This window comes from Macrobrachium nipponense, chromosome 18, assembly GCF_015104395.2.
Source record: "Macrobrachium nipponense isolate FS-2020 chromosome 18, ASM1510439v2, whole genome shotgun sequence".
NCBI classification, from domain to species: Eukaryota; Metazoa; Arthropoda; class Malacostraca; order Decapoda; family Palaemonidae; genus Macrobrachium; species Macrobrachium nipponense.
The window spans coordinates 17535575-17560300 of NC_087211.1; the positions used below are offsets into that span (position 1 = coordinate 17535575).

The 24726-nt window shown below is 37.4% G+C and overlaps 3 protein-coding genes across 7 annotated transcripts in view; all 3 read right to left on the reverse strand.

Annotated features, from left to right (window-relative positions):
- LOC135196887 (vesicle-fusing ATPase 1-like) overlaps positions 1-6810 on the reverse strand; it is a 53982-nt gene extending 47172 nt beyond the window's left edge. The window contains exons 1-2 of one of the 2 annotated variants that reach the window (XM_064223661.1): positions 6516-6810; positions 824-1035 (exon numbers count right to left, since the gene is read on the reverse strand). In XM_064223661.1, the coding sequence (XP_064079731.1) occupies positions 824-835 (12 nt within the window). In that variant the 5' untranslated portion in view covers positions 836-1035; positions 6516-6810. The remainder of the gene's footprint in view (positions 1-823; positions 1036-6515) is intronic. The other variant, XM_064223663.1, reaches the window with a different exon arrangement.
- A 2032-nt stretch (positions 6811-8842) lies between these two features.
- On the reverse strand, positions 8843-17389 carry LOC135196889 (enteropeptidase-like). Its single transcript, XM_064223671.1, has 11 exons — positions 17331-17389; positions 16021-16051; positions 15747-15877; positions 15342-15448; positions 13600-13742; positions 12710-12893; positions 12093-12214; positions 10964-11116; positions 10680-10834; positions 9184-9316; positions 8843-9038 (listed from the first exon to the last, which is right to left on the reverse strand). The coding sequence occupies exons 1-11, from the start codon at positions 17382-17384 to the stop codon at positions 8986-8988; spliced, it is 1266 nt and encodes a 421-aa protein (XP_064079741.1). The 5' UTR covers positions 17385-17389; the 3' UTR covers positions 8843-8985.
- Positions 17390-21035: 3646 nt separating this feature from the next.
- Positions 21036-24726, reverse strand: part of LOC135196888 (colorectal mutant cancer protein-like) — a 28311-nt gene continuing 24620 nt past the window's right edge. For all 4 annotated transcript variants that reach the window (XM_064223670.1, XM_064223666.1, XM_064223668.1 and 1 more), the window contains exons 12-13: positions 23732-23834; positions 21036-22634 (exon numbers count right to left, since the gene is read on the reverse strand). In XM_064223670.1, coding sequence (XP_064079740.1) covers positions 22539-22634; positions 23732-23834 — 199 coding nt within the window. In that variant the 3' untranslated portion in view covers positions 21036-22538. The remainder of the gene's footprint in view (positions 22635-23731; positions 23835-24726) is intronic.

The following is a 24726-nucleotide window of genomic DNA, read 5'->3' on the forward strand; positions in this document are numbered from 1 at the left end:
AGTATGCTGCTGAAAATAAACCTAGGCTAATCATGTGGGAAAATCAGAAGTCCAATTTAGGCCCACTAAATGAGTCATGCAAATTATTTTATTGATCAAAGGACAAAATTAGTTTAACTAAACATCGTTTTCAAAGAATGTTAACGCCTTGACGTATTATTTATCGGCTGTAGGAGACGAAATGATAACACCCCAGTGCAGTACGATATGTTGAGTCAAGACTCGAGCGGCAGCAAAGCTAACTTCAAAATCTTCGGTATGCTGTCAGGAAGCCACAGTTGAGAATAAAATTAGAAATCGTGGACCCATCGGTATATATTTTCCTTACTTTGCAAAATAATTATCTTTAATACGTTGAATAAGTCTACTCAGTCCTAATGTAATTTATTTCAAGTATAGCACCTTTGAAAGGAAATGTTATTTATTGTTAAGTAAATAATCTGGCACCTGCATATGGCAATATTTCCATAACGAACAATGAATTAAGGAACTACGCCAATTCTTCGTTGGCCGTCTGTACACACGTTTTCATATTCACAATACACACTTAGTTTATATATATATATATATATATATATATATATATATATATATATGTAAACATCAAACAAACTAAATCCTCTACTACATAATAGTAATGGTGCCTGCTAAAGAAAATGTGTATTCATTGCGTCTACATAGAAAACGGAGTGAAGACGAGAGAGACTGAGGGGGAACTACTGTAGACCATCACCTCCTCCTAATGAAGACTGCGAGAGAGTGAGTGAGAGAGAGAGAGAGAGAGAAACAGTGACTCACAAACAGACACCAATGGAACACTTACCCCTCCATACATGGTGCCAAAGGTTTTTAAACAGGCAAGGTACAAGGAGTTGCACTCTGAAAATGCGACAAGGCAATTAAGTAGGTCCCCCTGAAATTGACAACCAGTTCTTTTGTTTTGTTTTTTCCTTTTTCCTTTCGAATGATCGTGATGAAGGTGGAGGGATGGATGGGTGTGTAGCTACACAACACAGCTGACAGCGACGACAAAACCTGCAGGACCAAAGGTAAAAAAGTCCACAAATATTCTCTTCTGAAAAAATGGAACAGGGCCTTAAATTCACAATTAATGCATCTCTCTCTCTCTCTCTCTCTCTCTCTCTCTCTCTCTCTCTCTCTCTCTCTCTCTCTCTCTCTCTCTCTCTCTCTCTCTCTCTCTCTCATTTGTTCCTGCTTATTTCTACGTAAATTTTTCCCTTTCTCTCCTCTGTAACCCTGTTGGGATTATTTGCACCGAATCTTTCATTACTTACGTGTTTGGTTTTTAATTAAATCTCTTCTCTCTCTCTCTCTCTCTCTCTCTCTCTCTCTCTCTCTCTCTCTCTCTCTCTCAGAGCATAACTCAAACAAAACAGGCAAATGAAGTCTAAAGAATAATATAAAATAAGATAAAGAATATGAATTATTGGGGTTTAAATATACCAAACTTATTCCTTACTTAGATACTAGATAATCTTAGAACTAAAAACAACAATATCGTGAAATAATCATATTTAAGATGACTTAGAACTTGATAATTATGGTTAAAGACAACAGACATATTAATCTTCTTAAAAATATATTTCCCAGGCTCTGACTTAAGTCCTCACAAAAATATATTTCCCAAGCTCACACTTAAGTCCTCTTAAAAATATATTTCCCAAGCTCACACTTAAGTCCTCTTAAAAATATATTTCCCAAGCTCAGACTTAAGTCCTCACAAAAATATATTTCCCAAGCTTAAGTGTAGCTATAAGTGGCTCAGAATTTCTTCCAATGTTGGGAAATTATGCTTAATAAAACTGAGACAACCCATGTTAGATATTAAAATGTTTATAGCAGTTTTATATATAAACAGTAAACCACAGAGGTCATCGTAATACGAAGTGTGGACTTCATAAATTCCAAAAGGGTACATATAATCCATATAACTAATTCGTATTGAATAAATACACAGAATCAAGTTAAAGTGAAAGGAGTTCTATTGCATTGTTCTTAACTTATAAAAAAGTAAAAACAAAAAATACCTTCGTCGTGTTTTAAAGTAATGTTTCAAAGGTGTGGAAATTGGAATGTTGGGAAATACATATCAACCTTAGGCCCAGCCACCTCCGCCACCCCCCCCCCCTCACACCCCAAGATCCTTTGTCTGCCACAGCTCAAAATAAATAGAAAAATAAAACCATCAGAAAAAAAAAATTAACAAAACGATGTAACACACGTGATTTTTGAAAGCTCATCTCTATGCCAGTAATGCCCCTTTACAAAGAGGAAAAAAGAAGAAGAAAAAAATTCCGATATCCCGGTCATCCTGATTTCTTGGATTCAAGCAAACAGAAGGACACCATGCAGTGCAATGATCACCTTGAAATTATGACTGAAAGTCATCACTTTGCAATCTGTAATGCACAGCTTCATACTCACCATGAAAAGTTGCATTTGGAGACCAATTTGTGACTGGCCAAGTGAGTCACTTCGGATGACACGATGGAGACAGGGACACCAACACAAACTTTTTACTGAACATCATATGTTTTGGAACTGGAACTGGAATATATATATATATATATAATTTAAGCCAGACGCCAAGCGCTGGGACCTACGAGGTTCTTCAGAGCCGAAAAGGAAACTGAGTAAATAGGTATGCCAGAGGTAACAGGAAGAGAACCTCAAAGCAGTTGTCCTCTGAAACAATTGTTAAGGGAGGGTTGAGGAGAGTCAGATGGAGGAGAGAGAATATAAAAGGAGGTACAGTAAAAGGAAAGAAAGAGGTTCCGGCTGGGGGCCTCAGGGATGCTGCAAAGAACTTTGAGTAATGCCCACAGTGCACCACAAGAGCTGCGCTAACGTCACTATAGTAGATTCACATCAACCGTGCATTTGATGTCTAGGCCAGTCCCTTACGACGCTCCTGATTGGCTGTTGATATGCCAATCACAGGGCTGGAAACTCTCAGTCTCTCTCAAGAGTTCACATAGGAAGGGTGTATATTCCATCTCTCCTGAAAGACGTATACCTCAGGAGAATTGGAACATAGATCCTACCCATGTGAACTCTCGAGAGAGACTGTGTTAGTTTCCAGCCATGTGATTGGCTTATCAACAGCCAATCAGGAGCGACGGAAGGGACTGGCCTAGACATCAAATGCACGGTTGATGTCAATCTACTATAGTAGATCATATTTTGTTAAAGGAATATAAAAAAAATGGATTTTATGAACAACTGTGTAACCAAGTGAAAGAGCAGGTTGCCAAGCAATAGAACAAATATTATGACTTGTTGAACAAGCAAAGTGCAGCACTTGTTGCATCAGGCAGACAGAAGTGCTGCAGACTGAGAGGATGCGATTCCCTAATATTTTGTGAGCGAAGTTGAGACTCACACCGGATCAAAATATAAATATTGTGAAAGCAAGCAAGTGCCGAGTTAAGTCCAGTGTTTTGATGGCAGTCTGATCAAGAAGGGCATATTAATTAAACTAAGCTTAATTTTTGTTTGCATGGTGTTTTCACGTTGCATGGAATCAGTGGTTATTCAGAAGCAAAGTTGAAGCCATGAAGCAGAGAAAGCTTATATATATATATATCCAGTTCCCAAAGAGGGATGTGCATCTATCTCTCTAGCAGAACATGAGAATGGAATGGAATTTCAAATTTTGGGGTTGAAGGAAAGAATGGAAGGGGTCGCTGCTGGTGGCCGAAGGGACGCCGCTAAGAACCTTAAGCAATGCTTACAGTACAATGCATGAGGTGCACTGACGGCGCTACCCCACTAAAGGGCCAGAACGTGAGAAGTTTGTCACAATATGTTAAGACGTAAAAATTCCCAGAGTAAAATATCTGATGAAAACTAATATAACAAAACTAATATAAAAAGAAAAGAAAATGCCAAAAACTCCTCATGACAAGAAGGTCTTGTGTTCACAGACAAGAGTAAATTCACCAAGTCTGAGAGATTCCATCTTTAGTCTTAAGCCTCATCTCCAGACCAGAAAGACTATAATGTATTTCATTTCATAATATGTCACTCAAAAAAAAAAAGTCCAGTTTTTTTTCTGATGGATTTTTGTCATACTCAGGGAAAAACCTGCACAATAAATATTTATTATCACTTTATCTGATTAAAAAAAATATTTTTAAATGAAATAAAATGTAAATGGTGCTATTCACTTTAATATTAAAGATGAATACACACGTTCACACTTACTAACTGAACATATGTATACACACACACACACATATAACACACACATATATATATATATAGATATATATATATATATATATATATATATATATATATATAAAAAAAAACCAATATCCCTAAGAAGGTGTAACTCAAAAAAAAAAAAAAAAAAAAAAAAAAAAACACACACAATAGTCACTGTAAAATTCATATTTTAAATGTTGAACTGCGGATGAATCCGTGTGCAGAACATTACACTAGCACTGATTACTTCCTGTACCTATACGAGAAGCTAAATCATTCACAAATAAACACAAACACACACACACAAACCTATCTTGCACCCGCTATCGTGGTTCATTATTATCCAAAATACTTGTGGATAGTTCGAGAAAGCGGCCATCTTGGTAAAAAGAAAAAAAAAAGTGTTGGACATATTAAATGAATTTACGCTCAATAACACATATGTATATGATTTATTTACATCATAGCACCACTCAAGGGAGTCGATTGTCAAATGACTGCGAGTTTTACCATTTTTTCTTTGCAAGATGATTAAAAAAATAACATTTGTCTACTCTTTTTACATCTAGAGTGGTGGTACAGAAAGCCAATCATTAAGACAGTTTTTGACGATTTTGACCATTTTATTGACCTTGTGACCTCCTAAGTCAATCAGGGTCAAAATGGGTCAAATAATCATAATACAGATAAGTTTATTGGCGGTTCTCGTACAGAGCTTCACCGACACATTACTTCTACGATACCAAACTTCTAACGCTCAGTGGTTTCCAACTTCCTTATTCTATCCATGGAAAATTATTGTTGGCTCTTGAGTGAGAACTATGCCAATAAATAGTTCCGTATCACAGATTATGTCACTTATTCATTTCTTTTTTGGTTTCATGTAGATAATTAACGCCCAGACACGCGAGTGTTCATGAAGAATGACACATCTGGAGATTGGGTCTAAGGCTCTAGGCGATGTCAATACTAACCCTTTCCCACTTTTAACATAAATTATATTAACATCTTTTTGTGATGTTCTGTATGTATGTGTATAGTGTTTCTCTTTACCTAAGAACCGAATAAAGTACACGTAGTTAGCAAAATGTGGTGACCACAACCAGGGAGGAGGGGGGCGTAGGCCTAGCAATCTCCTTTCTAAAGGCCTGCTGACCTACTTCTGACGAAACACCTATATAAGTCATCAGGGTGGTGGACCAAGTCGTGTTTCCATCCCATTTCCAACATTTTCTGCCTCCACGATTAGGCCTACAACCGTAAACTATATACGGATATCTCTGAAACCAAATAAACCGTAAAAGTGGCCGATTGTCACCAGTATTTCTATTAGAATTTAAGAACAATCAAATCTTAGCTGATGAGCTACTTGGTAATCGGTTTTTCCAAGATCTCGATGTTACCCTATAACGTAATGTTTGCTGTAACCATGACCCACTGGCTGTAACAAGCGACTTTGTTTTTTCTACATAAGTCTAACGCATAACAGATTAACGGAAGATTTCAAGCAGATGTTTTAACGGAAACGTCATACTATTCAGTAAGGTTTTTAATTAATTCATGTTTCAATGAAATAACATTGTAAGCTCCCAAAACGACAAAGAGGAAAAATAAAAAGGTGCAAACGGAAAGGACTAAGGATAGGCCTATGCATGGCTTCCGGATCGAATCTCTTGAACCCTGACCCCTCTAGGTTACTGGACACCGCCTCTGTCACTGTCAATAACAAATTTCCCCCTTTTTTCTTTAAAAAGATGGCCTTTAAGCTTTCACAATTCATTCCGTGACAGAGTGCACAGACATCAAACCCTTTTGGGGAAAGGGATGGCTATATACGCCAGCAGTCAACGACCGATAACGACATTCACGTTCGAAAAACGAAAAATAAAAAACCTTAATCTTGGAATTGATTCCACTTTTGTCTGGTATCAAGAATACATAATTCTTTTTTATTTTTAATTGGTTATCGAGGTGCACAAAAATGAGGGCGAATTCCATTATCGTTTTGAATTGCGCACGCGACAGGAATTTCCATTTTTCACAAGTGTAAAGGTGAGAGAGAGAGAGAGAAGAGAGAGAGAGAGAGAGAGAGAGAGAGAGAGAGAAACAGGGTGAGGGTGGGGAGTGTTTGTGTGTGTTCCTGTAACAATGGATCTTAAGAGATTCTTTTAGCTTGTAGGTCCTACACAGACAGATCAACATGGCCTCCTCCTCCTCCTCCTACGTCTTTCTTGGAACATTTCCGAATATATGAGCGAAACGAGACGTGGAAAATGACGACTTACCGGGAATAGGAGTAGAGGCGATTAAGCCAAGTGGACGACGATATAACCGGACGACGAGGCTTTAAAACCTCGAATCTTCGTTCTGAGAAAGAGACAGAGAGAGGGAATCAGTCCGAATGCTGAAGGATTCTTTCTCTCGCACCCAGGGTGGTCTGTTAGAGTCCTCCTTCGATATCAGAGATACGCGGCGACAAAAGACCTGAACGACCAGAGATGGACCAGGTTATACAACTACCTAGGACTGTGCGCGCGATACACTGAAGTGGGTTGGACCACAGTTTACTCGGCAACCTCTCTTTCTCTCTCTTTTTCTCTCCCTCTCTCTCTTTCTCTGTCTCTCTCTCTCTCTCCCGCTGTCCACCCGAAAGCTCCCTGGATTGTGCTCGAATTGCGCCGTCGCATAGAGCTCGTTCAATACTCCCCTGTTTCATTCACTCCCCGCGCTTGGATTTGTGAGCCTGCCGAGGGAAATGTGTCTGACGCAGATGATGAGAGCCCTCGCCCTGCCTACTACATTTCAGAGGATTTCCCTCTCCCCATCTTCTTCTTCCTATTCTTTTTCTTCTTTTCTTCTTATCCTTCATTATTTGACCGGTACCGGACATGGTAAGTGCACCCCACAACGAGACGATTATTTTGTCTGGTACGAACGGAGCCGCTTCAAAGACAAATCCTTACTGTTACTACTACTACTGCTGCTCGATATCCATTTATCAAACGCCCCCTACCTACAATGCACTCCTATTTTCTCCCTTCTCTCTCTCTCTCTCTCTCTCTCTCTCTCTCTCTCTCTCTCTCTCTCTCTCTGTCTCTGTCTCTGTCTCTTCCCTAGGTTATTTTTCTGTACGCGAAATCAATGTAATTCAGCTTTTCGTCTAGAGGGCTGCGGAAGTAAACCGTAGCAAGTTACACTGCACTGGAAAATCAATCCCTTTCCCTGGAGAGTAATCCACCTATCCCGACATCGATTACATCACGTGACTTAATGAAATCTGATTTTGCTTAAATATTGGGCGCCGCCCCCCCCCCCTCCCCCCCCCACCCCCCCACCCCCACCCAACCACCCTCTCTCTCTCTCTCAATTTACATCCAAATGTGTCTTACTATATTTTGCTTTCATTCGCGACTGTGTCCGGTTACCTTAGATCTCATTTCGTCAAAGCATCAAACTGATGGATAGCTTCTTTGTTCTCCTGCCTCTTCAAACAAGACATTTAATAGTCGGTTTGAATTAACCCGGCCTCATGCCATCACGGGACCTACTTGCTCCAAGGGCGACCTGTAGAGTGGAGTGGTTTGAAAGGCAAGAGACGAGGTTCATCGATTCACTTACACGAAAGTTAGCGCAGTGCTGCATCTTCCTTCCAGAAACATCAGTGGAAGGCTCTCAAAGAAATGCCGAAAACAATGCCAGAAATAAACCCTTTGAAATAAAGGCCTTGCGTTGACAATAGATTGAGCTGACTTGTTTTTGTTCTCCATTCTCTAGATGTCGAGGTTTATTTGTGTGTTTGGTCTTCGTCTCAAGAGCTCTGGTTAAAAGATACTAATTCTTACGTTCTTCTTTTCGAATGTGAGTCTATGCTCAGCATGGAACATTGGTTGCTCACTGTTATTAGTCATGACATGTGCACCAATACTGCGATTTCAGCACAGGTTAGGCCTAATTACATGACAAAAATATGTTAACTGAAGGTATAGTGCAGGAATGCCCTATTTTCAAAAGGTAAATTCTACGGCAGAATTTCTAGCATAAGTAGTGCACACTGAATATATATTTTTTTCTATAAACCTTTTGTGTTTTAGTTCCTTTTCAACCAGATTCAAGACCTAAAACTACTGTGTCAGGTTTATTGGTTTAGAGGCCTTATTACGGTATCAAAGCTCTCTTCAAATACCCCTGTCAAATTCTGAAAGGACATTATTAATGGGTCTTTCACATTTTCCTCCTGTATAACCAAGGTAATGTCTTCCCGAGGTAATTCTATAGCAGCAACATTATTTCCACTAGCTCCCATGTGGAGGAATCTGTAACTGAATATTGCAGGTTCTGGGACGTTACCTTTGCTGAAAGTAGAGTACCTACCTCTTGCCTACTGTGGTGAAGATGCCTGTTTGCGGACATCCTGGCAGTTCTGTCAATAGTTTTTGCTGCTTTTCGCCTCACATATGAAAAGCCTGATGGACGAAGTATGTTTACGACCAACAGTTGTAGAAATATTATAGATTATACTATTCTCTGGTTCTCTGATATGATATACCATCCTCGTTGCTACTGCCTTACATTATACACAAATTCTTTTGCCTATATCTGGATAACTGAAAGTTTTCGTTTTCAATGCATTTATTATATGAAGGGATTTACAAAAAGGGAATGCATTTGAATCTATGAGACCAAAGAACATGGGGAGACTGTGGTAAGCCTTTTCTTGCAACTAAAAATGTTGTTCTGTAATGGCCAACATGAGAATCAAACACACGTATCAGATAATTCCACAGATTTCTTGATCCATCTCGTGTATTCTGAAAAGGGAAAAGAGCAACAATGGTCAAAGGTACCAACGTAATAATTATTAAATTTTCCAAAGCACAAACGAACATTCAGCATTATTTCAAAGTTCCATGAGATAGTATTCACTTACTGAGAATGAGTGTACATTTTACTTACTGTTGACATTCGTGTAGATCTGGGGCAACGATGTAGTGGTCGTGTTGGTACAACCAGAACTGTGCAGTGCTATGCCCACTTGTACATATCGACCACTGTCCGATCTGACCATTAGTGGACCGCCCAAGTCTTCCTGAATATTTAAAATTAGGTCAGTAAAATTAGACCGAAGTCACCTGATTTCTAGTTGAAGCCAATACAATTTTTTTCCAGAATAACCCACGTACAGTTACTGTCATGATTACATATTAAAGGTTAGGCGTGACAGAATGAGGTTTACATAAATTCATTATAGGTCTAACAAGAATGGCTTGGAGTGTATCGGTCTAGTTGGATAGATAGACTATAGGTCTAACAAGAATGGCTTGAACTGTTCAATTCCAGTTGGCTAAGCAGTTAACCACACTCATCGACTCATAAGATTTTCTCCTGAATGACCAGCATCAATCAACTCCATGAATGAAGTATGAAGAGAAATAGCCGTGTGCTTAAAAGAGAGCTAAGGGAGTTTTTTAAACTCCAAACATTGCACTATGTTGAATTCAAATGGTGGTCAAAATTTACCAAATAAAATCTGAACTTTCTGACCAATATAATACTGAGATCCATGAATGACAACATTATCCTTTCCATATATTGTGATAAACCCGTGACCGGAGGAGAGGCAAATCAGATTAAACAATAAAATTAGGCCGATAGAATTATCGTTTTCTGCCACCGACCCTTACTTATATAAAACTGCATGTGAGAAAGAAAAAGAGAAAACTTCGTTAGAATTCTAGTTTGCTATTGTACATTGTGCTGAATCTACGATACCAGTAATTGAGGGTACAGTAAGTGTCTTGTATTATGGCCTGATAATAATAATAATAATAATAATAATAATAATAATAATAATAATAATAATAATATAATAATTAATAATAATAATAATAATAAGTGAGCATAGTATTAAAAGTGGTGAAAAGCCACATAAATACATGTAATTGATATTTAGAATATATATATATATATATAGATATATATATATATATATAATATAATAATTATAATAATCTGTGTGTGTGTGTGTGTGTGTGTGTGACAAATTTAGAGATTATTCGAAATTGCACTACGTATCTTAAATTTTTTTTAAAGCCAGAAACACGATACTTTGGGAATTAACGTAATCTGTTGAAAGCTGTAATAAAAAAAAAAAGGAGATTTGGTTTCAATTTCATCGTGAACAAAGGAACCTAGACCCATCATTACCACTGCGTAATATTTTGGACGGAATATTATGCAACGTCGAGCTGGGTGATGGTCTCACTTGGTGGGCTTGGTTGCCCGCTGATAACACTTTGGTACTCTATATATATACCCTAAGGATAGACCATGTCATTATCAAACTCTCTCTCTCTCTCTCTCTCTCTCTCCTCTCTCTCTCTCCCCTTCTCTCTCGTCTCTCTCTCTCTCTCTCTCTCTCTCTCTCTCTGCAGGAATACGAACCCATATACCTCACTGAAGCATGCGTTAGGCTGATCCCGTAGAGAAGAGCAAAGCCAAGAATTGTTGATTCTTGTGTCTGTGTCCTGGAACGAACGTTTACAACTTATCTGCGACAGCAGCAGGTTTTCTTGGTTGTCCACTGTGGCCTCAACAGTTCCGTAGTCTGAAATCCAAAGAACTCGTAGTTTTATATTCCTCCGCGCACACTCCAGTTAACAGTTAATCACTGAAAAGGCTTATTAACCATCTCGGAAAATAAATTATTTTTGTGTAAATGTTGGCGGTTACTTACCGGTTCTCCACCCTGTGAAGACTGCCCTGCGACCGGTCAGTTCCAAACTGGGGTCCCCTGGGAGACAGATGGGCCTAATGTTCTGGGTACGGAAGTCCACTGGTGCCGTGAGTTGCACTAGGCCGATGTCACTCCCGGAGAGGGTTGTTCTATCTTTAGCGTCGTGTAAAATTAAAATTAATAATGGCAATGATAATGAAGGTTAATGAAAACTTCCAGTATCCATCTGCTGGTAAAGATGACAGAAGAAACTTCTAAAGTAGGGGTTCTTAACAGAGGGTATTTCCATACCCCTTGGGGGTATGAGAACTGTAGTATACTGGGGGTATGGGACTTGATCTCTGGATATTTGCATATATTTGATTCTAATGTGTCAATTATACATGGGTACATTTTGTAAAAAAAAAAAAAAACTAAATGCTTTTGATTTTCCTGTATGTTATATTCCTAGCTACTCATACGTAAAGTATGTATTCAACTAAGTATGTTAAGTTATATTGCCAACAAATAGGATTTAAGTGGACTTAAGCAAAGGAGATATTGAACCATATTACGCAATTCGTTGAGGGTCTTCTTGAATCATCAAAAGATTAATAATTATGGACCCTGTTCTAAAGGATCTGCTGGAAAGTCTACGGATTTACCACACCAGATTTCATTACCCGTCCCGTTAACGGAGAACAACATAATAATAGTAAATTGTTGATGTTAATTACATAACAGTTTATCACGATACTGAGAACTGTTTAATAATAATAGTAATAATAATTTTTGTGTTTTACTATGACAGTATATTTGAAAAAATTACGAAGAAAAGTATCTCATATTTTGCTAACAAAGATTTTGACCATGCCATTTGCTGGACAAAAGAGAAAGCTGGCCATATGTACTTAATATTATTGGTGGAACATAATTAACATCAATCAAAAATCAACACCAGACGAATGGAATGACATACCAAGCAACTATTCACATAGGCCTAGGGAGTTCGACAACATATCGAGGTTTTGCAGAAGTTTTAGTACTAAAGATCGTTAATTCTTTTTCAATAAAGGATGAAAAGTGTTTTTATATACATTTTTTTTATAGAATAGTAAATAATATCAAAAGCATTCTGCTGAAATCTTACCAGAATTATAATCGTGGTGAATCAAGACTCTCTTGATCTGGTGTAAGTTCCTAGACCGAGTGTCAGATGTCACATTTCGGGCTCCCACGAACACTGCGTAATTGTACTTGTTGTACTTGATCCTGAGGGTTTAAAGAACGACAAACGTATGCATTACTTTAAAAAAGACGTGTAAAAAGTGCCTAAATGGTCTACTTCTTAAAGAAAGTTGCAGATTTTAAGAAAGGAATAAGAAAAGGAAAAAGTGGGTGGATTGGCAACAACATGAAGATTCAGCGTAGGACAAATTTGTATCTGTATAGTTTCTCAAGATAAATTGCCTGCTATAACTTGAGGTATTTACTCTCTCTCTCTCTCTCTCTCTCTCTCTCTCTCTCTCTCTCTCTCTCTCTCTCTCTCTCTCTCTCTCTAAAACATACAAACAAACAAACACACGCACATATATGTAATATATTTTCTTCTGTAAGCCGTCCTTTTTTCATCTTTAAAGCTGACTGGAAAATGTTAAGCATCCACATCGAGTTGAGTTAACCAGTTTAGAGAGAGAGAGAGAGAGAGAGAGAGAGAGAGAGAGAGAGAGAGAGAGAGAGAGTTAACCCTTCTCCACTTGATACTACCTCTCAACACACGACGCTGACGTGAGGAGCCAATCTTCGAAAATGACGGAGGCGCTGCAGAAGGGGACGTCAGTGTCGGCTTTGACAATAGCCGCCACCCAGGGAGTGAAGCTGCTATTGTTTGTCGGGGATCCAGTCGGTTGTGGTGGCGACTCGGGCGGTCCCCCTCCCCCCGTCCCACAAGCTGGGGGAGCAGAAAAGTTTCCATGATCACGTATAGGCCTACATACCAGTGGCAATTAGGCCTACATTCCAGCGGCAATTCGTGTCCCTTGAAAGGGTGTTTTGATGGTGGAATGAATTGTAATATCGAATGTAGGCCAAGGCCCAAGCGCTGTGACTCAGGAGGTCATTCAGTGTTGGGATGGAAATTGTGGATATAAAAAAGGTTTTGAAGGTGTAACAAAAAGGTTGATCAGTGAGTAGTAGTGGTAGTAGTAGTAGTAGTAGCAGTAGTAGTAGTAGTAGTAGTCGTAGTAGTAGTAGTGGGGAAGGGGCGAAGAAGTATTAGTCTATGGAATGGCTCTCTGAGTTAGAACGGCTTCAATAACCTATATATGGATATATATATATATATATATATATATATATATATATATATTATATACATATATAGATATATATATATATATATATTATATATATATATATATATATATATGTGTGTGTGTGTGTGTGTGTGTGTGTGTGTATATTTATATATATAAAGTACAAAATGGCAATTCACCGCACCATAACACGTGTGCTTAACTGGGAACCGTCTGGAGCAGTTATGCGTCTAATATTTATCATACCATTGTACTATATTGTTTAAAAAAGTGTATAGACTAACAGATTCTAAACGATATACCACCACACCTAATAGTGATGCCATAAAAAAATGATCTTACAACATCCTTGTGTGTTGCTGTTCGTTCCTTCCACTGTACATTTAAAGCCCTTGTAGTTATCGCGGGCATTGCTCTTGAAAACGATTTTCAGCCGTTTCAAATTCGTGGCCGTGATGTTACGCGGAGGCTCCGACCCACAGTACCTGGAAGAAGGAAGTCATTATTTGATTGTTCCTCTTGGCATAATTTCCTAAAGAAAAGACAATGTTGTGTACGCAAAACCGTAGTTTAAATGCTCATAAAACTGGCCAACACAGTAATGCCAGGTCAAACTGTTTTACTTTCCGAATTTAATAACTGAAAAGAGATATAGCAGGTATTGCTTCTCAAGAGATCTGGAATGTTTCCACATTCAGTCATATCATAGACTTCATTAGATCATTCACATCGACGAATCAGCCACGGCTAACTAACATACGGGTCGTATTTTATCGATGGCAAAAGCACGGAAGTAGTACTAGGTCACCCGCATGTTTTGCTGAACCGTTATGAGTCATTACACAGAGCCTGATTAAAGGGTGCTAATCATATTCCCTTTCGCTGTAAATGGGAAAACATTGCGTTACGTGATGGTACTAAAGGTAGCTCTGAGTTAGGTCTATATGGGTGACCTGCCTTCTCTTACTTCAAAGGCGTAAAATAACCAGAATTCTGCTTTGTTTTTGTCTGAAGAAAAACTTCTGGCGTCCAAGATCTTGTCTGGAACAGATGACACTGTTTTCTAAAAAATAGAATTGTTAAAAATTATTTGCTTTTATTTAAAGAAAAATCTCCTTCCCTCTCTCTTCCAATTTCTCTCCCCTCTCCTCTCTTCTCCCTTCCTCCCCCTCTCTTCCCTTCTCTCTCTCTCTCTCTCTCTCTCTCTCTCTCTCTCTCTCTCTCTCTCTCTCCGTGATTAAGCAGATTTTCTAATTAAACGAAAAGTGTATATTAACTGACTACTGACATAGGCCTACAGATCTCTGTTGGCTGGTATCAGAGTTTTAAAATCCTTCCCAGAAATGATAGAGCAAGAGCCAATGAATATAAATCACCTCTAGGAAGTGACATAGGCCTACATTAGTCATTCCATGAAACCTCGAGAATTTTCTATCTTAACAACAGTCTGAAAGTCTCTAAGAACATTGTCTTGCATATCTGAAGAATTATAATAAAGCAAAATGTTGATGTAAGTTTCATTATGCGTAACTAACAACTATAGAGCTGAAATATTGGGGACAATTTTCGCAAGTTTCACAAGTGAAATCAAGTCCTTTTTTCTGATGGCTAATGGCACAAAAGATCTTATAGATGTGAAAAATCACTTATAATTCATCTAAAACGTCTCTCTCTCTCTCTCTCTCTCTCTCTCTTCTCTCTCTCTCTCTCTAAAAAATTGCCTCCATAGCCTCATTCATCACTCACGCAAACTTGTCTTGGAGTTCCGTAACTAACGGTTTGCCTCCTTCTAGCACATTCTCTTCAAGTCCTTCTGACGTCACGCAGTCACGTCAGTTTCAAAAAATTCAACACCAGTCTCAGCTCCCCCTGTTCGCAAGTCATTTAAAATTTGTCCAGAAGGAACTTTCGGCATGGTAGCTGGGCTAGGATACCTCTTAAAGGTGATATTTGCCCTTGGACTCGGCAAGGGAGAACTGATAAAATTACTTTTGATTAAATATCTGTCATAAGCGTCTCCAGGCAACTTGGACTAGTACTAGTAGACTGTCCAACGGCTGAACTAGTACTAGTCTTAGTTTTACCTCGTTTCCATGATTTCCAGAAAATCGGGGCATCTTCCAACGTCATTGATCCCTTGTAGGTGGAATGCGTCGCAGTTCAGTCTCAGACTCACGCTCTTGCTCACTGGCTACAGGAAATGGAGAGAAGATACAATAATTATACATCATGTCACAGAGTCTTTGCTATATATGCAATGGGGCCGTGTATGAAGTTGCCTTTCATTGTTCATGTTATCCTGCATTGTTACTAGATTATATTCATTCTCGTCATCTGCTAACCTTTTGACCTTAGAGATAAAGGTTACGATCTTTTCGATTACCAAGGCATAGGCCTATGACATAGGCCTACGTATTACAGATCAACTTAACGAATGAATAGAGATACAACGAAAGAATCATAATAATAAAACATATGTTAGCACTAACCCTTAGAGACCAGCCACATCTTGTGTTGTATTCATAAGATGCCGGAAAATTAGGAGACATCAAAGTCAGGGAAGTTTTCCCTGAAACCGGAATTTTCCTCACCGGATAAACACACCTCGGAGAGATCTCATCTGAGTCGTGGGAAAGATAGACCATGAATCTTAGGAGTGAAGGGAAATAACAGTTAATTACTGGTTGATAATTAGGGAACTAGTTATAATAATTCAATATACGATGTCCAAAGGATTAAGATCAGAATGCATTCCGTTCCTACCTCTATTCTCTACCAGCAACTCGGCTGCTCCCTGTTGGAAAAGATTCATTAAACTCTCGCTCATTTATTACGTCCTCCGTCTCCCTTTCCTTCCCCATTACTGGAAGGCCCAGTGTTAAAAAAAATGTGCATGACTAAAAGAATAAATTATAATAATAATATCTTATTTTCAAGTTTGCCTTGTATGAAAGCCTTTAACCATCTAAAGGGAAAAAACGGTCAAACATCAGGAAACATTACGTTGACCCCAATACAGGTGCGCACACCCAACGAATCGAGAGGACTTCGTTAGACAGCAAAGATCGTGATTTTGAATAAAAAAACGAGGAGTTCCACTGCATCTATTCCATGGGCACTTCGCAGCAATCCTACTCGATGCTAAACAAGTTTGTTAGCTAATTGATGGTACTAAATTAGGGTTAGGACGTGTTTTGATATATTGACGACAAAATTTAAATATGAGTTTTAGTGATTTTTTTTTAGTATTTTATTTGTCTTAAACAAAATGAAATAGTGCCAAGATGTATGTTTTATATATCCTTCAACGGTAGGAATCGCCCTTATGCCCGTCAAATAGGGTAGAAAGCACACTATGGTAGCAACGGAAGTTTCTCCTCCTTCTCTTGCTGATAAAATAGGGCTGCTGCAGATTTATTTCTTTGCCTCAGTTGTATTGTTAGATTACCTGTAATTTAGATTTGGCTTTGCACGAGAAGACACGTCTAATAAGGGAGTGGTTTGGGATATTTCCTTTTACGCTAAATCACTATGGAACTCTTCACTGCAAGTGGACAGTACGAACACCGCTGACTAACCAAGACCTGTTTTTTTTCTTCTTCTTCTTCTTTTCTTTTCTGATTTTAAGAGAAAAGGAATACTTCACATGACAGTTAAAATAAATTTTTAGAACTACGTGACAAAATTCATTTGACACAGATGTATTTGTAATGTATTTCTGCAGATTTGTAGTCATTCTATTCCTAAAACAAAACTCTCTCTTCGCGTGGTTGGGGGAATAAATAGACCTACTTGTTCAACTGGTTAGAAAATGTTCACATTTCATAGCACTGGTACGTTTGATTCTTCTTTTTACAGTTACTGTCATTAGTCTAGATTTAGATCTGTAATATATACTCATCCATCAATGAACTTCCTGAATCGCATGCTGAAGATATTTTGGGGCCAGTCAGGAGACAGAAGGTTTACATATACACTTTTAAAAAAATTTTATCAACTGAATTCACTGGTTCCTGGCTCACGCCAAACAGAGGCGTATTTTCTTTAAAACTCGTTCGTATGAAGCTGTTCACCGTAATAACTAGAATGGCGAGAAATCGTGGGATGAGAAGGCGATAAGCACTCATGGCGAATGAGGGATGGAAGTCGATTAACCAGCATATATATACAAGTTTACAACCCCTATTGTTACTCAAGGAATCGTCCCGTATCACGTGGGACGTGGGCTGACTCATTTCGTTCCTCCATGGCCGTGACTTGCAAGATTTCAAACGCTACATTTCCTCCCTGGCGGCTGGGAAGATAATGATTTAGACTGCCTATCAGATTCTATCATTGGTGTTTCATACATAGGCCTACTGTATGTACAAACAGTGGTCACCATAAGTCCAGCGTTCTACTATAGGTCTATGCATTCCATGTCCGCTACAGTCCAGGATTTTAGTCATCTTGTTAGCGATACGTTCTGAAACGCTTCCTTCTGGTTGTTAACTTTTTTAGCTTTTAATTTTCTATGTATTAATTCAATTGTTGGTTATTTGCATTTCTCCTCCTTATGAACGAGACGCTGTCCTCTCTTCATTATCATAGCTAATTGATTTGTATTTCTCCCAATCATTACGTAACTTGATTTGTTATTCACCTCAAATATAAATTTATCATGTGATAAATAATCCAGTTTTCTTGAACGTATCTAATATTAAAGTAACTAGATTCGCGTAGAAAAAAAGATCAGGTAAGCAAATCAATGAATACTGTTGTCAAATTGTTTTTGTTCGTGTTGGTTCAGATCCTTTCTTCTTCTTCCTCTTTGCTTTGTGTCACACAAAGGAAACTAAGAATTCAGTTCAAGAGTATCTTAACCGTCTCGTTCCATCAGAATACTTTGGTACATTTTCTTTTTAAATGAAATCTAATTGCAGTAAGGCCTTTTGACATAGGCTACTGGAATTTCTCATTCGGAAAAATATCTCTAAATTACGTGGCTTTCAGTTTATTTGTGCAGGATTGATTGATTTGACTGAATTATGAAATTTAGGCTGTCAAGCCAAGCACTGAGGCACTTCCAGCCACTCAGTGCTTTAAAAAAGAATAATAAAAAAAAAAGGCTGGGTTGGTGTGGTTGGACAGCAAGCTTAAGAGATCCAGAAGACAAAGAAAATGAAGTACAAAGATCTGAAGGTGGAACAGAGAAGAAAAACTATATATATATATATATATATATATACAGTGGACCCTGTATTCGCGGGGGATGCGTACCATACCCCCACAACCCCGTGAATAGTTAGAACCCGCGAATATTTGGAAACCTGATAAAAATGCTTAAAACCTCCAATTTTGTTAGTTAAAACTCAAGAAAAACCCACTAAAAATGTTTATGCCTGGTTTTTCTAATAGTTTTATCACAAAAAGTGGATTTTATGATGAAAAATACCATGAATAGGCAAATTTTCTGCGAATAATGCGGGGAAATGTTTCAGAGAAATCCGTAAATGTGAGTCCGCAAATCCGGAGAATGCGAATACTGGGGTCCATTGTATATGTATATGTGTGTATATATATATATATATATATATATATATATATATATATATATATATATATATATATAGAATAGCATAGAAAGACCATAAACAGAAGGGAGTGTAAGGACATGTCTGAGGTAATTTTGTCCTGCAGTGGACTAGCAATGGCTGATGATGAGATATATATATATATATATATATATATATATATATATATTATATATATATATATATATATATATATATATATATATATATATATATATATATATATATATATATCTCATCATCAGCCATTGCTAGTCCACTGCTGGACAAAATTACCTCAGACATGTCCTTACACTCCCTTCTGTTTATGGTCTTTCTGTGCTATTCTATACCCGCAAATTTTCTTAGCTCGTCAATCCATCGTCCTCTTTTCCTTCCCCTGCTTCGTTTGCAATCTCTAGGGACCCATGGTTATTCTTTTTGTCCATTTATTATCTGACATTCTCATTACATGCCCTGCCCACGGCCATTTCTTTTCATTACTTGTTGTTAGAATATCCTCTACTTTAGTTTGCTCTCGTATCCATGTTGCTCTTTTTCTGTCACTTAGTTTTTATTCCCGTCATTATTCTTTCCATGTCTCTTTGAGTTGTAACTAGCTTATGTTCTAAGGCTTTAGTAAGGCTCCAAGTTTCTGATGCACAAGTTAATACTGGTAGGACCATCTGGTTAAATACTTTTCTTTTTAGAGGAAGTGGCATTTTACACCTCATAATCTCATTGTGTTTACCAAAAGCTTTCTATCCCATGCTTATCCTTCTTTTAATTTCGGTCTCTTGTCTTCGGGAAACACTTACTGTCTGTCCTAAATACGCATATTCATTAAACAAAGCTCTAGAGGTTTTCGCTGTTCAACTATATATGATATAAATATATATATATATATATATAGATATATATATATATATATGCTAATACACGGGAAAATGATAGTCAGAAATTCAAGCGCTTTCGTCTTTATTCAGACATCGTCAAGTAGCTCCTTGACGATGTCTGAATAAAGACGAAAGCGCTTGAATTTCTGACTATCATTTTCCCGTGGTATTCGCTTATTATGAAGTCACGTGCATCTACTGTGATTTTTTAAGCTTTTTATAAGTTATATATATATTATATAATAATATAAATATATATTAGATAGTAATCTTAATATTATATATATTATATAATTATTAAAGTAGAAAACGGATAAGTTTTGCCTCTTCATAGTATACTCTCTTCATCACATCTCCAGGATTAGTTCTTCTGTGAAGAGCAGAATTACCAGAGACTGAGACTAAGAGCCCATGCCTGCAGCCTCAGTAGAATTGCACATCCAAGCGGGTCAGTGTAGGGACAGATAGGGCTTTGTCATCCAGTTGTCAAACAGACATGAGGTGCAAAAGTTTCAGATTTCAGTTGACAAACCCACATATTCCTCTTCACACTTTACCTCCATACTGTCTGACCCAACTGGTGTGCTTTCCTCATGGAAAAAGTAGAGTGTTTGTTTGTTTTATGGTGTTTTTACATTGCATGAAACCAGTGGTTATTCAGCAACGGAACTAACAGCTTTACGCGACTTCCGAACCACGTCGAGAGTAAACTTCTATCACCAGAAATACACACTCTGGCCCCTTAATGGAATGCCCGAGAATTGAACTAGGGACCACCGAGGTGGCAGGCCAAGACCAAACCGACCATGCCACCGAGGAGCTGGAAAACGTAGAGCACGTGATAAAATAGATTTCATGCTCATTCTGAAAATGACTGAAAGACACAAACTTATCACGCCTCAAAATGAAATGACGAATATGACTCTTGCTTCTCAGATCTCGGCAGTTTCAGGCCTTAAATCCAAATGGCTACATCTCAGCAAATATATCATAAATGTGTTAAAAGAGGCTCATCACAGACAAAGCCACAGATTTTAATCCTAATCCACATTCTCTAATATATCATCATGGTGCAGCTCCCGGTATAATAGCTTTTGAATTAGCTGAAAGCAGTTAACATATCTCTGGACAAATCCTTAACTACTGTAGAACAAGAGGCAAATGTCACATGAGCACAACAATAAGGAAAGCAATTCTTTACCTACTGAGACAATGAGACAATCAATTATTGCCCACAGTTTCCTCACAGCTTCCTTCTCAGCCACATGCACAAGTAAAAGTGCACGAACTGGATTCTTTTCTAAGCCCTGAAGGTGGAACAAAATAATGATTTGCTTTGTATATGACAAAGGGTACACCCTTTATTATCCATAACTTCAATCACATAGGTACCATGTTTAAAATTAAATTTAGATTAAGGTTAGGCTTGCTGTAATGACTCAAATACGGCTATTGTAAAATTAAATTTTTTTATGAAACAAAAATTATATTTGATATTCTTTATGACTTTTTGAGTACAAATCTCATACAGTTTCGTCTGAGGAAATTTGGCATTCATATGAGAGTATTTCTGACTTTTATACATCATTACCGATTTACTGGATCATTCTCCTTAAAGGAAAGTTTTTATTATCTATTTTAAGTCAATCGATCCATTCAGCCCACTGGAATTCACCAATCTCATCTACGAGTGTTTGTGTACATAGCAACTATAACGTCTTCCTATATAAAATAAAAATGACCATGTCTTATCTACAGTAACTCAATGACAAAGTTTCATTTTCTGCTCCTACAAAAATATTGATCTATACGTACAAATATTCAGAATCACTGGAACATAAGTTTGATCGTCAAGACATAAATCTATGACTGAGTAGTAATACTTTAATAACAAAAGTTCTCTCACAAAATGAAACATTCCTTTCATGCACTTAGAAAATATGACTGCAAATATATACCACATTTGTAAGTACAGTACTGTAGATACATATTTATACATATTCATTTATGGAAAAAGAACAGAGTTTGGCATTACAAGAACATTAAAATGTAACATTAGTTCGAGAGGCCTAAAATTGATTGGGAAAAGGAGGAAGCTGTACATGACACGTTTCTTTTTGGTTATAAGGACTTTGTATTTGTATTTGTATTTATTTGTTTATGTAGTATTAGGCATCCCTGATTACAAGGGAAGCTTTACTGACTATAATGTAAGGTACAAAGTTTGTTATCTGGAAAGACCTACAATAACAGATTTTTTCCTTTCCTCAAGATGAATGACCAGACAGACGTCTTGCACTTGACAATAAAAGATCATTTCCGCTGGAAAAGCTCTTTACATTGTACAGGAACTCCACAAAGACCAGGTTAATAAAATATCAAAAGTTACTATGACACCTTAAAAAAAACAATTCCTCAGATAAATCAAAGTTTCATAGACTGCTTTTTTTCTATATTCTATAACCTCTTAACCAACACAGTAAAAATCTATCTATTGTACATGTCTATTTTACATATGGATGCTTTATTGCAAATAATTCTACTGGTTCCACTGTAAAAGAAAAATATGCAAAACAGATGCTGCAGCGTTTCGAAAATTGAAGGCCATCTTTCTCAGTCGTTATAATGTTTATTTTATGACTAATCCAAATATATATTTATATATATTTATTCAGAGTACGTAACTTCTTAATAAACTCAATTTATGGTAGTAACTTATAGACCCCTTTTCTCATTTGGCACACATCCCTTTCTCACTTAAACCTAAGACGTTGTGGCTACATTTCTCGTCCTTTCGTTCAACATCAATGGAAAAGACAGAGAAGCAGCATCCCTAGAGCGACGTTTCACTGGCCGTTGAAATCATCTGAGGGGTTTGGTGGTTGGGATCATCTTCAAGAGAAGCTATCTTCTGCTTCAAGATACGAACCTGTGGACAGATGTAACGAGCAACTTTCAAATAACTATGCAAAGATGAGGTAAAGCATCAACTCCCATGACATAAACAGATTTATTTATTTCACAGAATAGAATAGAGGAGAATAAAGAATTCAGGACAAAAGACCAAGTACTGGGATCTATGAGGTCATTCAGTGCTGAAATGGAAATTGACACTCAAAAGGTTTTAAATGTGCAACAGGAGGAAAACCTTCTGCAGTTGCACTATGAATTAATCATAAGGAGAGTGTGGAAAGTAAGATGGAAGGAAGCGAATATGAACGGAGGTACAGCAAAAGGAATTACTAAAAGGGTTGCAGCCTGGGGCTGAAGGGACGCTGCTAAGTACGTACCTTAAGTAATGCCTACAGTGCAGTAATGGCACTACCTCCCTGTGGGTTTTTTTTTTTTTTTTTCATTTCATGCTTCACTGATACATACTAGAGCTATCATATGGTACTACCAACCTAAATGCATTGGCCCTATTTGAATGACATCTAGTACTATAATATTTGAAGGGATGCTTGAGGGACCTGGAAGGAACTTGTACATCCAAAATGAGAATATTAAGACAAAATAGTCTGCGGAACTTGTACATCCAAAATGAGAATATTAAGACAAAAATGTTGGAACTTGTACATCCAAACTTTGATGTACAAAAAGTATGGTTCCATACTTTTTGGGACATATCCATACATCTGCAAATTTATATCTGAGAAAAATATGGAGGAACCCTTTCACACCCCTGAAAACATGCAGCATACTTGAGCAACAGACGATATTGAATGTATAAATCTAAAGAATAAAGCTCTAACTTACTCAACACTTGCATAGTGAACATAGCTCTACTTTGGAATAAACAGCAAGATGCTGTTCATGGAGAGTGATGTTGGATGGCACTGGTAATATTATCTGCATTCTTTGCTCTTTACAACTTCAGAAAGAAGAGATCAGTCAAGTTCCTTGACTGAGTTCTTGTCAAATATCGAATACTTTGACTGGAAAATATTTGTCAATTTCAATATACTTACTAATTGTGCAAGGGCTTATGAAATATAGACTTTAATTCTGAAACCCATAAATCCATACCTGATGCGCGTGTCGGTCCACCATGCCCATCATTTGTTGCTCCATCCTCTTCACCTTCAGTGCATATTTCTTTTTCAGTCGATCAACAGCGGTCAATAACGCCCTGTAAAGAAAGTAGTAGTAGTACTATTTAATTCTATCAAACAATACAATATATTTCCAATATCCTACAAACATCTCGATTCATATCAGTCCTTGGAAAGAACATCATTTTTCTGAAAGTACTCAGAGCATATATAAAAATTGTATATCCTGTGTGTAAACCAAATCAAACCAAAACTTAAGAGATTGAGCAATGCATGGCAGAAGAATGAAGGCAGCTGATCCGTACAGGATGAGTACTTGGGACTACTGTAAATGTAATAAATGATGATGAGATGAATCACAAATCACAAAGTATGAGGTAAAGTAAGGGAATTAGAATTGAAGGCTGCAGCTACATCAAAGTTTGGTTGCATCAGTTTCTGGTGAAAATACACCGAATCCTTCCTTCCATCTTTGTAGTTTCTTTATGACAGCTATGTGTATTCTGCCAGCTGATACATTTTTATGTTAATAATAGCTTACAATCTGGAGTTAAAACCTCATTTCATTGTGTGGATGAAAAAGTAATGACATCAGTGACCCTCAGATTGGTAATGACTGATCGAGTGATTAAAGAATGAGCCATTTTTTGGGCATGAAGCTTTATATAGAACATGCAATATGGAAAGAAGCATAGATTTCTAAAATATATAGTTAAATAAATATTAAAATGACAATCAAAAGTGCATAGAATTTACGTATAAACAGTTTATAATTCTTGAAAAAAAAAATTTTGTTCTACTCTAAATGGGAAAGGACTCGGCAAGAACATAAGCATTCACTCCACGTTTGTTTCTATAAATAAAAATTCACAGAAGTTTCCAAAAATGATATTGTAAAATTTCCATTATCTAAAACTTCATTCCACTTTAAATACCCATCAAATGGAGTGTGAAATTTAGGTCTGAGGC

Coding starts and splice junctions, on each gene's coding strand:
- LOC135196889 (XM_064223671.1), bottom strand. CDS start 17,384: ATGAGTGCTTATCGCCTTCTCATCCCACGATTTCTCGCCATTCTAGTT. Junction 9,317..10,679: donor CTAACGCATGCTTCAGTGAG/GTATATGGGTTC, acceptor TTAAATATTCAG/GAAGACTTGGGCGGTCCACT. Junction 9,039..9,183: donor GATCTACACGAATGTCAACA/GTAAGTAAAATG, acceptor TTCCCTTTTCAG/AATACACGAGATGGATCAAG.